This window comes from Lineus longissimus, chromosome 6, assembly GCF_910592395.1.
Source record: "Lineus longissimus chromosome 6, tnLinLong1.2, whole genome shotgun sequence".
NCBI lineage: Eukaryota > Metazoa > Nemertea > Pilidiophora > Heteronemertea > Lineidae > Lineus > Lineus longissimus.
The window spans coordinates 7,103,308-7,117,167 of record NC_088313.1 but is presented as its reverse complement, the minus strand read 5'-3'; the positions used below and the strand labels follow the sequence as shown (position 1 = coordinate 7,117,167).

Genomic DNA, 13,860 nt, shown 5'->3' with positions numbered 1-13,860 from the left:
CATTAAGAGCGCACATGTATTTGATTAGCGGAAATCCGCTGAGCGGTAATTGTATTCCCTTTATCAGAATGGCCATTGAGCAAAAGTGGATTTCCGTCGAGAAATGGATTAAGCTATTGTCGCCGTCTTCCAAGATAACCGCAAACTACTTTCTGTGTTTTCAGACCTATTTTATGGGCACATCTAACATTATAAAAGTTACTGAACGATCGCTGTAAGCATAACTACCAAAATGCCATAATTGTCCACCTAACTTGCATGAAAATTAAAGTTGTTTTGAGAATTCTTCAGGTACCGGTAGGCATAATAATTTGGGTTGAAATTCATATTGAAGAGTTTGTAACAGCTATCAATTTGAAACCCCTAGATGACGCACATTCAAAGCCGTTAAAACCTTTTAAACATCATTGCATTTGAGCGACTTCTTTCTCATTAATTGTCAATGTATATAAAAAGAGAGATGCATTGGTCCACCCAGCGTGCATTACATGGAGTATACTGTAAAAGCATTTTTGTCACTGGTAAATACACCTAATATTTCGACGCGTGAGACATTCCCTCCAACAAAATTTGGAGCACGGTTTTCTGCACTGAAAACCTTTTTTCTAGCGGCCTGTCGGAGCGACTAAGTCTTATTTGATCGGTTTGTAGTGTTCACTGGCATTGCAGAGAGAACCGCACTCGAAAAAATATGATTTTGGAGGAAATGATCCGACGTTAAAATATAAAGTAACCTGGTTACCCGCCTTACACGGCAACATAAGGCAGACTGTTTACATTCACAGGAGAGCCTACCGCCGCAAAGGTGATAGTCTTTTTTGGGCAGAAGTCGAATGGTCAAATGGTTGAAATGCCGTACAAAAACTTGAATTTTTTTATTCTGGTTGTTCACATTGCCGAAAAGCCTGATTCCACTAAGGCATTTTACGCAGCGTTGTACGCTCAGCCCTTTGTCTGGAAGCAATGGTGTGTAAAATAACAAAGGCTGGGCATAAAACGCGGGGTAAAAACGTCATAGTGGAAACGAAGCTTATTAGATTGTTTCCATCAGAGCAGAGAACTGTTAGCTTGGCGCGTCAACTCAAAGAGAAACGCGCGCTAGGCTCACGCTCAAGCTCTGAAGGATAGTCCACTTAAAACTGCGTTTCCATTATAGCGTTTTACGCCGCGTTGTACGCTCAGCCCTTTGTCTGGAAGCAATGGCGTATAAAATAACAAAGGCTGGGCGTAAAACGCGGCGTCAAAACGCCCTTGTGGAAACAGGCCTTTAGACTGACGGATTTTCACTTCGACAAATGCGATCTGCACTATTCGTTATTCATACAGCGTCGTATTGGTCTGTGGAATTGGGCCGTTGTTGCGCAGTAATTCACGTCAGTGGGTTTGGGCCTTTATTGCACAACGGGGTAGAAGAACTAGGTTTGTTTGAAGGCAGGACTGCTGGTCAACAGTGCAAACAGATCAAAAATTACGAAAAAGTGATAGTGCAGCCAGGCTTTGGACGATTGCTACATTATATTGGGCGAAGGTTACACAAAAACAGTAGAAAATGGGACTTACCGATATACTCGCCAATATATCGCCTTTTGAATCCTGCTGAATCAGTTCCTTTCTCCAAAAAATCTTGATAAGATGGAACATCGAAAGATGAACTTTGCGCCCTCCGGCTGGATCTCCTCATTTTCTGCAATGATGATACAGACATATGGTGAACTCTCAGTGATAACGGAGTCGGAGGGCTCTCTCAATTAGTGTTCACATTTTACATTACAAAGAAATAAAGACGAGTTGATTCGATTTTCTTTTCGGATATTTTTTAGGAACGGGGGTTCCTGTTGTCTGCTTGGCTGCTTATAGGCCTCAACAATTTTGGATATTGTAGGCTTGCCCTGTATTATGGATCTTATCTCGAAAACTACTCAGCCAATTTTCACCCAACCTTTCATCAACGTAGATTGTGTATTGATTCTGGAGTATTTGTTAAAAATCGGCGGGTGTTACTGAGATCGAGTTTTTACGAAATTAATGTACTATTTTGTGCATTGTCACACCACAACGAAAAGGCATACTACTAATCTTGGGATGGGTATTGTTGCTGTGCGCCCAGGCATAAAACGCATAAAATTTTCTCAGAAAAAGTATATTATAAGTATAATTCCTTTTTTTACATATGAAATCTCTCCAGAATGAGTCCTTATCTACATGGATAAAATTGGCCAAGTAGTTTTCGAGATATATGAATTCCCAATGCATTATTCGTAATTTACCCGCGACAGGAAAAGGCCTTAAATTATCCTAATAGTCGATTCCATTATATGCCTGGGCGCTGATCCACAAATTGGTACATACGGGTCGGAAACAAAACTTTTGTTAATAGTCCTTGACTAGGGTAGGCCTAACTTGACAGTAAAGTAGGCTACCCAAATGAAAATAGACAAGTAGAAACTTACCCGTGATATGAATCAAAGTTGTGTGGACATTGCATTAAATACAACGGTGTGAAAAGCTCGACAACTTCTATCCTTATGCTGCCGACGGGCGGCAAGGCTTCTTTTATGATGGCCTTGTACAAAAACAGCGCCAAAAATTTGCATAAGAAGCTTTATCTTACGTTGGGAAATATTTTCCCGCCCTCCGTGGACTTGTAAGAGCAGAAATTGTGCGGGTTGAAACAATTTAAAACACATTAACATTTTTTTGAGCTGCTGAGAATGGGAAACGTGGTTATTCCCAGGCAGTGAGTCGACGTGTTGATGATCAGATGATATATTTCTTTTGGTCCAGGAGGATCTTTTTTTCTGTCAGTATATTTAAAAATGTCGTCACCCGACGCGACCGGCCACACAAAAGAGTATACACACCTTTATGCTTTCAGTAGGCCCAATAGGCCAATGGCGATTTTTACTGTGGTCCCAGTCGCCGCTATGAGTCCTATAAATGGTGAGGGGATTTACCCAATCCTGTCCTACCCCTTCCCTTAAATGTCCTCTTTCACACATTATTAGGGACCGTCTCAAAAATACTTTGAAGCTTTTGTAGTGAAATTTTTTCACTAAGGGGAAGGGGTTCGCCAACTTCAGGGTCGACTTTTCACTTTTTTTATAAACAATTGGCTTCATGGATTTTTAAAAAGATACAATACACCTTTCTTCAAAATAGGGAAATAACGACAAAAAAACTCACAGGGCAATTTGCTGTGGGGGTCTGGTGGAACTATTCCTTCCAGGTTGGAACAGAACCACCAACATCTATCACATCTCATCTGAAACGGTCACTGGGCAATATTCATAGTCCCTCCCCATTTCCTCCCCACTGTGCGTGAAAAAGGTTTCTGCACGTCAATCTCATACATACGCAGATTGTTCAGGCGTATACCATCACAGTTTCAGTTTCCTACCCAGTGGGCCTCACTGGACTAATATACTGTAGCGACTCAGTTAAAGCGTCAGTTTATTATAAACTCAAAGGCCAGAGGGACCGCCTTTTCAACACCCGATTCGATTAGTCATAATCACGTGATGCAGTAAGCCGAACCACAAATTAATATTCATTTTGCGCGACGATTCCGTGTTTGCAGTGATTGAAATGGAATCGGAGTCCCTTACTAGGCCCTTTGACCATACCTTTCTGAACGTTTCGCAATGTTAGCTAAGTGTGTCCCTGTAGGCCTATGTTGCTTTGCCTGCCCCAGGACCATCGCCCCCCCCCCCCACACACACCTCATCCACGCGCACACACAACCCCCGGACCATGACCCCCCCCCCCCCCCCTACTTCACCCACGCGCACACCCAACCTTGCTTTGCCAGCGCCCCCGGTACCACCTGTAGTATACTTCGAAAGGTCGAGCTATAAGCCCATAAACTTCGCGGCCCATTGATTTCGGGACACCTTGAAAAGCATAGGCCTAAGCCTGAAATAGACCGATACCGCGTTAGCGTGAATCAATGAATGAATATTCATTTTGGGAGGGCTTCTATAGTGCCATGTGAGTACGATTACTAAAGTCACGTGGTAAAGGGGCTGTCCCTCTGACCAAGGAATACATAATGAACCGACGAGTCGCTACAGTATATAATCATGACTCTTAGAAAAGAGACTAGAATAATGGAAATCTCGCGAGACAGCTCTTGTCATGTTGTAACATTTCTTTTTAAATTCAGTTAATAAAATTCAGTTTTAATCACCAAGATCCTCTAGTCCCTATCTTCTCCGAGGGCTAAAACATAGAAACCCTTCTATTTGAGCAGGCATCTGTAAAAAGAGCCTTTAAACCTCTATCCTCTTCAGTATGAGATGATCATATATTTTGTCCCTTTCCCCACATCTTCTCAAAAGGGCTTGTGTGACACCAACCAGGAGTGAAGCCAAAACATGCGGATTTTTCACTTCTGACGGAGGGGGGAGGGGGTCAAGACAATAGTGAAAAAAAGTCACTACAAAAGCTTCAAGGTATTTTTGAGTCCAGTCCAATGCCTACCATAAGCGAGCGCATGTAGCAGTAGGCGCGTAGAGGTCACCGAGAGGGTATTCGCGATCGTTACAAGTATGGTACTACGCTCGGTTTAAAAAAACACTGGTCTGTAGTGAAGTAAGGATAAGGTGTTTGGGATGAAACGTTCAAGTCAACACTGCATGCATTTGCTATATACCGAGATACTGAAGCTATGCTATCCTTGGGGAGCGTTCAAGTATACACAAAATTTTAGACCCCCCCCCCCCTCCCTTCCTTACGCATGGCATACACCTTGGTGTGTCAACTCATTGTCCGCAACTGGCAGCCTTTAAAAATCGATGCAATACAGCCATCAGAGCATACGGTATACGGAAGGCAACGAGACTACCGACTCTGGTAGTTAAACTACCAGAGTCGGTAGAGTCGGTAGTCTCGTTGCCTTCCGTATCGCAGTGAGGTAGCTGCTCTACAAAATACGACACCCCTGGATAAATCATCGCAAAATCGCGAGCTCCTGTACAACTACAGGGGCAACTAAGTATAGAGCAATGGGCATACAACGATAAGATGGTTTAGATATGTGACATCATCAGACATGGAAGAGTTAACGATAACGACAACTAAACGATTTTAGTGACTTTTCACAACTTGTAATACGTAGTATGAAGTTACGTCCACCCACATGCTTTAACATTTATGTTGCGCAAGTGCACTATAACGGGATGGCAAAGCCTAGAAAGGCTAAAGTTCCATTAAAGGAAAGTAAGTAAGAAATAAAAAAAGAGAAACGCTCGCTACGCATACGCTCAAGCTCTGAAGGAAAGGCCGCTTAACTGAAAGAGAATGATAAAGCTATGCTAACCGAAGAGATTTACCAAATGTGGCCCTGGTCTCTGAAGGCTTGCCGAGCGATATTTACTCATTTGAAGAAAATAAAGCCATATTTACTGTTGTTCAAAATTACATCAAGATCAAATCAACTCGAAGATTTACTCGCTGATTGTCTCTGTGCAGCCTAATTCGTATCCTTATTCGGTTATCATTTCATTTCTTTTTTCTCTTTCTATATACAATTTATGTAGTCTGTATTGTATGGAGGGGGGGGGGGGGCATGGGTGTTAAGCATTTTGCTTTTTTCTTGCCTCCCTTTAATCTGTATAGATTAATAAAATATCATATGTTTAAAAAAGGCCTGCCCCCAAGTGTGGGAGAATGGGTTAATGTATTTAATAGTTGTGCTGCCCATTCCAGATGGCAGCACAAGCTGGTCTTGCCTTTTTCAATACAATAGTTTTAATGCTCTTTAATACCTTCAATCATTACATAATATATACTTATACCTATTTAAGTGAATGTTTGGTGTGGCCCAGTGCCATTCCTTGAGTTTATCACTCTACTATAAGTATAACATTATTCCTTAATTCTATGTGCTTGCAGGTGCCTGTATGCCAAATAATTAGGCCACTGGCCGGAAATATCGGCCACACAAGGACGTGTGAAATGATTAGCTTCGCATTCATGCATGCGACGCCGCGTGAAATAACAAAGAGAACCGCGTGATACGCTACCGCTGCCGCCCAGGTGGAAACAGGCCTTGTTGCACACTTCGTGAAACAACATGAAACATTTGAAGTGTGCGGTCTCTTGAAACGCGTTGAAACAAATGTCTCATCGCGTTTCCTAAACGCAATGATGTGTCGCACACTTGTTCACGTTGAAACAAATGTTTCTTGGCGTTTCACGAACTTGAAACAAGTGTGCGGCCCGCTTTACGCTGTACCTTCCTGTACTGGCGATATACATGTTATTTCTAATCACGTGGCATCACCGACGTGTGACTTGTAACAACTATTAATGTAAAAAAGTGCGATTAATGTAAAAAGATTACGTCTTAACTGATATTGTAACAAAAATTGACGCATAATGTAAAAGTCAACCAATAATGCTAAAAGTCAACGCATAATGTAAAACACTTTTTCTAACCGATATTGTGTCAAAAATCAACCAATAATGTACTTTTAGAAAATATGTGTCCCTCTTACATGGCGAACCCCTGTGGCCCTTGAGAAGGGGTCGAAAATGGGAATGAGCAACTTTGACCCTTAAGAATGGGCCTTTCGGGGGGGGGGCTTGAGCGAAGTTCTGATATTTGAAAAAAGGCATGTTTCAGGAATGTCGCGGGAGTCGGCAGGTTGGGAATGAATGATATAAAGGACCTGGTTTGCCAAAACATTTGCCAGTTTTTGGGCCTATAGGCCTACAGTATATCAGCGTCGATCCTCTGGACAAAGAAGGCTTAGGCCTATCTACTAAAGGTATTGCTCTAGGCTTACATGTAGGCCTACATGTATAGGCTTGGGTAAAGCTATATTGTAGGTAACGATATGTCTCTTTTGAAAATTTTGTGGCCCTTAGAAGGGCCCTTTCGATGTCAGCAGCTAATTATCTTATGGTTCCGTTTCTGAATGCGTGGACGACTCCGATTCTGAAGTGGAGGAGTCTGAAGAGGTCGATGAGTACTCAAGGTCATTGATCTGTTCTTGGATGGTTTCTATCTCCCTGGCTCGTAAATGGGCGTAGTGGTCGTACATCGCATGTACTCCCTCCGCTGTGACTAACCTCAGCTTGATTACATATCTCAAGCTATGGTTGCGACCACTTTCGTTGACACGCGCTAACTTGGTGCGGAGGTGGAGCAGGTGTCTTCTCAAAAGGGTAATCTGGTCATACGCCTTGAGAAATTTTCTCCATGCCTCGTTGAGCTTGGCGACTAGGATTCTTGGTTCTTGATTCATCTCGAACGATATGGCAATTTGGATGTGGGACTTTCTTTATATCCGCCTACTTGTCTCACGTTGCCGAGGCACATGAAACTTATTAAGGTCAAGTGTGGAATTAATGTTACCCATCACCAACCTGCGTGTTTCAAACATGACAATGACATTGCCACAGAGCAAGCCTTTTATCGGGGGGGGGGGGGGGGGGTATCCTAGGTATCTAATTTTAATACGGGGTTCTTTATGTAGCGGGCCCTATGTGTGACCAAGGACTATCAAGCCTCCCTCGTAGGAGTATGAATATAAGAATTTCTATAGCGCCTGAATTAAAAGAAAAACTTAAATTCTCAGGCGCTTTACAAAGCAAAACACTCCCTGAAAAGGTGTTGTTTCAGGAGAGTTTTGAAAATGTCTATGGAACCAGCAAGCTTGATGTTGGAAGGTAGCTGGTTCCATAGAACCGGTGATGACTTGTAAAAAGAACGGTCACCAAAGGTTTTGCACTTAGTGCGAGGGACCACCAAAGTTGGAGCAATAACAGAGCGGAGATGGTAGGTGGAATGGTGCCTCAGTCTGACCATATCACACAGGTACACAGGTGCGACTCCATGTATTGCCTTATATGTAAATAAAAGCACTTTGAAAACAATCCTGTATTTAACAGGAAGCCAATGGAGTCGCATGAGAACCGGTGTGATACGATCAAACCGTGGCACCAGACACACAACGCGAGCTGCAGCATTAAGTGCACGCTGCAGTCTGGAGAGTTGATGTGTAGAAATGCCATATAGAAGGGAATTACAATAATCAATGTGAGAAGTGACAAAGGCATGAACAAGAGTGGTGGTTGACTCAGGACTGAGGAACCGTCGAATTTGGCGGATCTTATAAAGACCCAGGAAAGCCTTGGAGCAGACCCTACTAACATGGGTTTCCATAGACATGTTTTTGTCAAAGTAAACACCAAGGTTTCGTACCGATTCGACAGGTGAAATTGAGGCCTCCCCCACTCTGATTGAACCCATATCTACCTTCTGGAGCATTTGTCTAGAACCGATAAAAATGAACTCTGTCTTAAGATCATTGATGAGGAGCTCGTTCTCGATCATCCACGCACGGACATCAGCTACACATGCTTCCGTTTCGCACACAGCTCTCTGCTGGTTAGTAGATGCCAAAGGACAGAAAGACATATAGAGCTGATTGTCGTCTGAATAGCCATGTGCATCTGGCAAGTGACGTGAAATGATGTGATAAAGCCTTGACATAGAACAAAAAGAGGATGGGTCCAAGGCAACTGCCCTGTGAACACCACAATGGAGTGAAAAATGCTTAGATTTGCTACCATTGATGACGACACACTGCTCTCTATTAGAGAGATAAGACTTCAGCCACTGAAGGCAAAGGCCAGTGACGCCAAAATCTGTCTCCATGGTTTGAAGCTATATGTCTACATCAACCGTATCAAACGCGTAGCAAGACTAGCAAGCAGACTTCCTGATTGTCCATTTTCATAAGAATGTCACTTTGAACCTTCAGAAGAGCAGTCTCTGTCGAGTGGTTCTTGCGGTATGCGGACTGGACTGCTGGTAGTGGGGCAGAATTATCACTGTGGACCATTAGCTGGTCAACTACTACCCTCTCAACAAGCTTAGACACAAATGCTAAGTTGCTAACCGGCCTAAAGTTGGAAAAGGTCCGATCAAGTCCTGCTTTCTTTAACAAAGGCGATACCAGGGCACACTTCCATTCAGTAGGAACTCGAGCATCCTGTAGCGAGAGATTCACGATGCGAGCGATGACTGGTAACAGAGAGTCAACACATAGCTTTAGCATCCAGGTTGGGATCGGATCGAGCGAACAACTCGCGCTTGAGGACTTCATGGTCAGTTTTCGAATTAGCTCGTCGGACACTGTACTAAAAGCATTAATTGACTTCTCTGCTGTAGAAGCAGAGACAATGGGACAGTTAACTGTGACTGCCCTGATTTTGCTTTTAATAATGTCAACTTTACGGACCAAAAAAAATCACCGAAGTCATTCGCGAGTACAGCAGGATCAGCATGATCCGGCAATGTGACCGGCTGTTTTTCACTACATAACGAGTTAACAACCCGAAATAACTTCCTCGAATCCCCTTGACACTGTGCGATTTCATTTGAGTAGTAAGCACGCCGGGGGAGATTCAGTTGGACGGAGTAGAGATTACGCACTTTGCGGTAAGCTTGTGCCGCAGAAGGTGAGTGACGGTTTCTTTCCAGCTTTCTCCTCTTAGCCTTCAGTTCTAACTCGTTATTATACTAAGGGATCACTGGCTTAACTGTGGTCACCTTGGTGATAATAGGTGCATGTTTATCTAGAAGATTGGAGAGTGTTTCATTGTAACAAGTGACCAACTCATCAATATCAGCAGACGTAGGGTTAGACAGCACAGAAGTGTCAATGTCCTTCTGAAATGACTGGATGTCAATTTGCCGTAGCATACGAAAGGATACAGTGTTCTTGGTCACCTCAGGGCGTGAAAGAGATAGATGACAATCCACAAACATATGATCCGAGAGATAGTGTGAGTGGGCAACATCGCCGATAACCAGATCATCACTTTCCCTTGTCAGAATCAAGTCAAGTGTGTTCCCGGAAACGTGCGTCGGCCCTGACACATGCTGCTTAAGGCCAAAAGTGTCCAACACTTCAAGAAAGCGTCTTGCCTCGTTGTCATGCGGATCATTGACATGGATATTGAAGTCATCAGAGATCACCAAACACTCGGGGCATGTCACTATTGCTTCTAGATATTCAGCAAACTCACAGAAGAATACACTAGAGGGCACGGATGAGGGTGGGCGATAGACAACAATGTTTATCATCTTTCGAGTTGTCGATGGCATCGCAATCGACCATTCCGAAAATTCAAATGAGTCCTTGGAGCCCCTTTCCACGAGCTTGGTGTTTATAGAAGAGCGAAACATTAGACCAGTTCCTCCCCCTTGGCGTTCACCGGGCCGTGGCACATTCAGGAAACAGTACCCGTCAGGAGAGAGGGCTCGGACAGTCACTGAATCATTGTTCTTAAGCCAGGTCTCTGTGATGGCACACATATCGATCCTCTCATTAACCACATGATCAATGATATCAGCAACTTTATTCCTGGTTGAACGAGCGTTTACAGTTGAAAATCTAAAGCAGTGAGAAGGATAATCCTGAGACACGGATGTTTGCAAAGGTACTTGAATAAGGTTATTCAAGTTAATCCCCGGCCTGTGTTTAATGATGTCCCCTTTTTCTCTTACTGACTGAGCATTAAGAACTCCCAGGGTTAATCCACCATGTTGGTGATCCGACAGAATGCGTCTTTTTCGACCAGCCTTACATCCTCTTGGTCTACGCTTATGAAATTGGGGAAAAATGATCCTACTAATGCCATGATCAAGCGATTTGACAAAAGTCTGATACGTCACATTTCGAGTTTTGTCAGTCCTGTTCAGAGAGATTAGCTCATGATTGGCATAATATATGTGATTTTCTCCATGGCTGAATTCATGTACAAACACTGTGCAATGTACAGAGTCAGGAACCCTAAGGGAACCTCCTTGAAATGTTGAAACAAAAAGGTCATCTGTAACTTCCAAACCACGGATATGAATCACATAAGAAATGTCTCTGCACGATCCTGACACATTCATAAACTGAATAGTCCCTTCGTTTAGAGAAACAGGCAGTAAAAAACTTGAAAAAATCCAAGATTATCTGGAGCTCAGGAGAAGGCCAGCCGTCACCAGCGCCACTCACCTATAATGTTAGGATCATTCATTAATAAGGCCTACTGTAGAGAAGCAAGACTTGAAGTAAACGGGAAAAGGAAGTGGTATCCGGTCAGCACTGAGGTCTCGAGTTATAATCTCAGTCCGCGAAAGGGGAAGATTTATGGAAATTTCTTATTTAAGCACACCACAACGAAAGGGCCTGTTTAGAAGGAGCATTGATGAGGTGCGTTCAAGCATAACAAGAGGCCCAAGGGCCTGGCGCTCAGCTGGATGACCTAATAACATAGGACTGAGGGTATAAAGTTGTAAATATCGGCTTTATACTACTGTTTGAAGGTCAAGAGAACACGTTATACCACTAAAATTTCCAATGCAGAGCTGCCAGCTGGATGAAATATGATTGAACTAATCAGCCATGGTATGTAAATATTACAGGAGGCAACGGAAGATATCCCTAGTTCAGTATAGCTTTACAGAAAAAAATGGGAGTAACATTATTGTGTTGCTTAAAACGTCTACTTTTTACTCATGTAAGAATCGTAGTACTAATAATAACTTCAACTTATTTTCCAGTTATGATAACACAACACGCATCTTCATGATCATGATCTTTCTCAAACTAACTGAATGACCTATTAGTAATCGCCTTGGACGCACAACCTAACCACATATCAATCCGCCCCGACGATCGACACATCCATTCGATTCGATAACCGGGTAACCCTCGATAAAGTTTGATAAATAAACTGGAACTGAGATTTCACAGGAGCACCTGTGAATTCATGACTCCAGGGTTGTTTTGAGGGCGATATTGTAAGAGTTGGTCTTGAGTATGGGGACGTGAAGGTCCGTGTGAGGTACCTGGGGAGAGAAGACTAGTTGAACGATGGGATCTGACACGGACACTACTATTGATCTCATTATATGACTGAATACCATTTAATTACAAATGAAACGGCCAGGGGCCATTGTGCTCACCGTAAGTATTTTTAGTAGACAGTTACAGAAAGTGCTACAGTATGTAGGCCTCTCATAATTTATACATGCATCTGTGACCAGTTCAGAGCCGGCCCTGGCCAAGTGGTGAATCCGAGACTTGTGGTTCCAAGCTTGTAGAGTCTAGGTGAAAATGATAGTGAAGAAATGTGCCACTCCATGACAATGGTGAATATATTTTTAACTTTGACCTCAGTGACCCTGACAGGTAGGTCAAATAACAAACCAGGGTGATATGTGATGTAGACACAACCACCCGACCATAACAATTCCATCACTCGTTACACTACAGCAATCGGCAAAAAACGATTTCCAAGATGGCCGCCTAATTAAATCTATGGCACCAAATAAATCAAAAAATGAAGAAAATGTAAGATAGAACTCAGAAAAGAACAAGAGGCCCAAGGGCCTGGCGCTCAGCTGGATGACCTAATAACACAGGACTGAGGGTATAAAGCAGTAAATATCGGCTTTATACTACTGTTTGAAGGTCAAGAGAACACGTTATACCACTAAAATTTCCAATGCAGAGCTGCCAGGTGGATGAAAAATGATTGAACTAATCAGCCATGGTATGTAAATATTACAGGAGGCAACGGAAGATATCCCTAGTTCAGCATGTTGTATCAGTAGCTTTACAGAAAAAAAGTGTCAGAGAGGATGAGACTTCTCCATGGACAACTGTGGTATGTCCAGGCTGGGTTGTACAGCACAAGGATACAAAATGCTGTCTGTAATTGAGAGGTACAGTATCATGATTTAACAGAGGTCAAAATAAATAGAAATTACCAGTTTGGGACTAGCACCACTTTCTTTTTTTTTGATAAGGTAGAGATTACAGGAGTCAACAAAATTAATTTTATTGAGAGAAATTGACCTGTCCTGCAGGTGATTGGAATTTACAATACAAAGGGTCGTTTTTCATGACATTGCGCTCTACTGCGTATTCCTAGTCATAGTGAGTCGATCTGGAACCAATCTATCCTTGGCGCAGACAGGTTCAAATTGGCTATATCTTGAATAGATCGAATTGCGATGAAAATCTAATGCAATAAAGGAGCAATATCGAAGAGACAAATTAAAATGCGTGCTCCTCCTAGTCCTACATGAAGCAATGTCTCAGCCAAAAAGGGAAAGTTAGCAGCTCCTTGGTAAGGCCATGTCAGGTTCCGCGCGCCTCTTCAGATACATCAAGTATTGAAAGCTGTGGTGAGCTGAGCATATAAAAGACTATGGTCACCTTAATTTGAAAATCCCTTCATAATCAAGGGCTACCTCTGACTAAAACAGCACAATAGACCACCAATTTGATCCAGCTCCTAACTGCGGGAAAACCCAAGTCCAGCAACCGAAGGTGCCAAAAATACATTTTTGTTTACATTTGAACTGCACACATGCGTTTCTTTACAATTTCATTTCCCGCGAAATCTCGAAAATCAGGTGACCTGCAATCGTGGATTGAAAATAACATTAACCTCGGTTCAGCAGGTCAGCAGGTATACCGGCTGTTCCAATCATCCTCCTACAGCCAGCCGTTCAAAGGTAATGTTATTCACCCCACATGGAGTGCAAGTAATTGATTAAGCCCCTGCATAACTTAACAGCAATGGCTTGCTTTCTGTGAGTGGTAAGGAGAATTGACAGTTTTTTTATGGGAGTAACATTATTGTGTTGCTTAAAACGTCTACTTTTTACTCATGTAAGAATCGTAGTACTACTAATAATAACTTCAACTTATTTTCCAGTTATGATAACACAACACGCATCTTCATGATCATGATCTTTCTCAAACTAACTGAATGACCTAATCGCCTTGGACGCACAACCTAACCACATATCAATCCGCCCCGACGATCGACACATCCATT

General features: G+C 42.8%; 1 protein-coding gene across 1 annotated transcript in view; it reads right to left on the bottom strand.

Moving 5' to 3' along the window:
• LOC135489535 (uncharacterized) overlaps nt 1-13,860 on the bottom strand; it is a 91,255-nt gene that overhangs the window by 53,610 nt on the left and 23,785 nt on the right. Inside the window, exon 2 of the mRNA XM_064774928.1 lies at nt 1,561-1,684. Coding sequence (XP_064630998.1) covers nt 1,561-1,681 — 121 coding nt within the window. The 5' untranslated portion in view covers nt 1,682-1,684. The remainder of the gene's footprint in view (nt 1-1,560; nt 1,685-13,860) is intronic.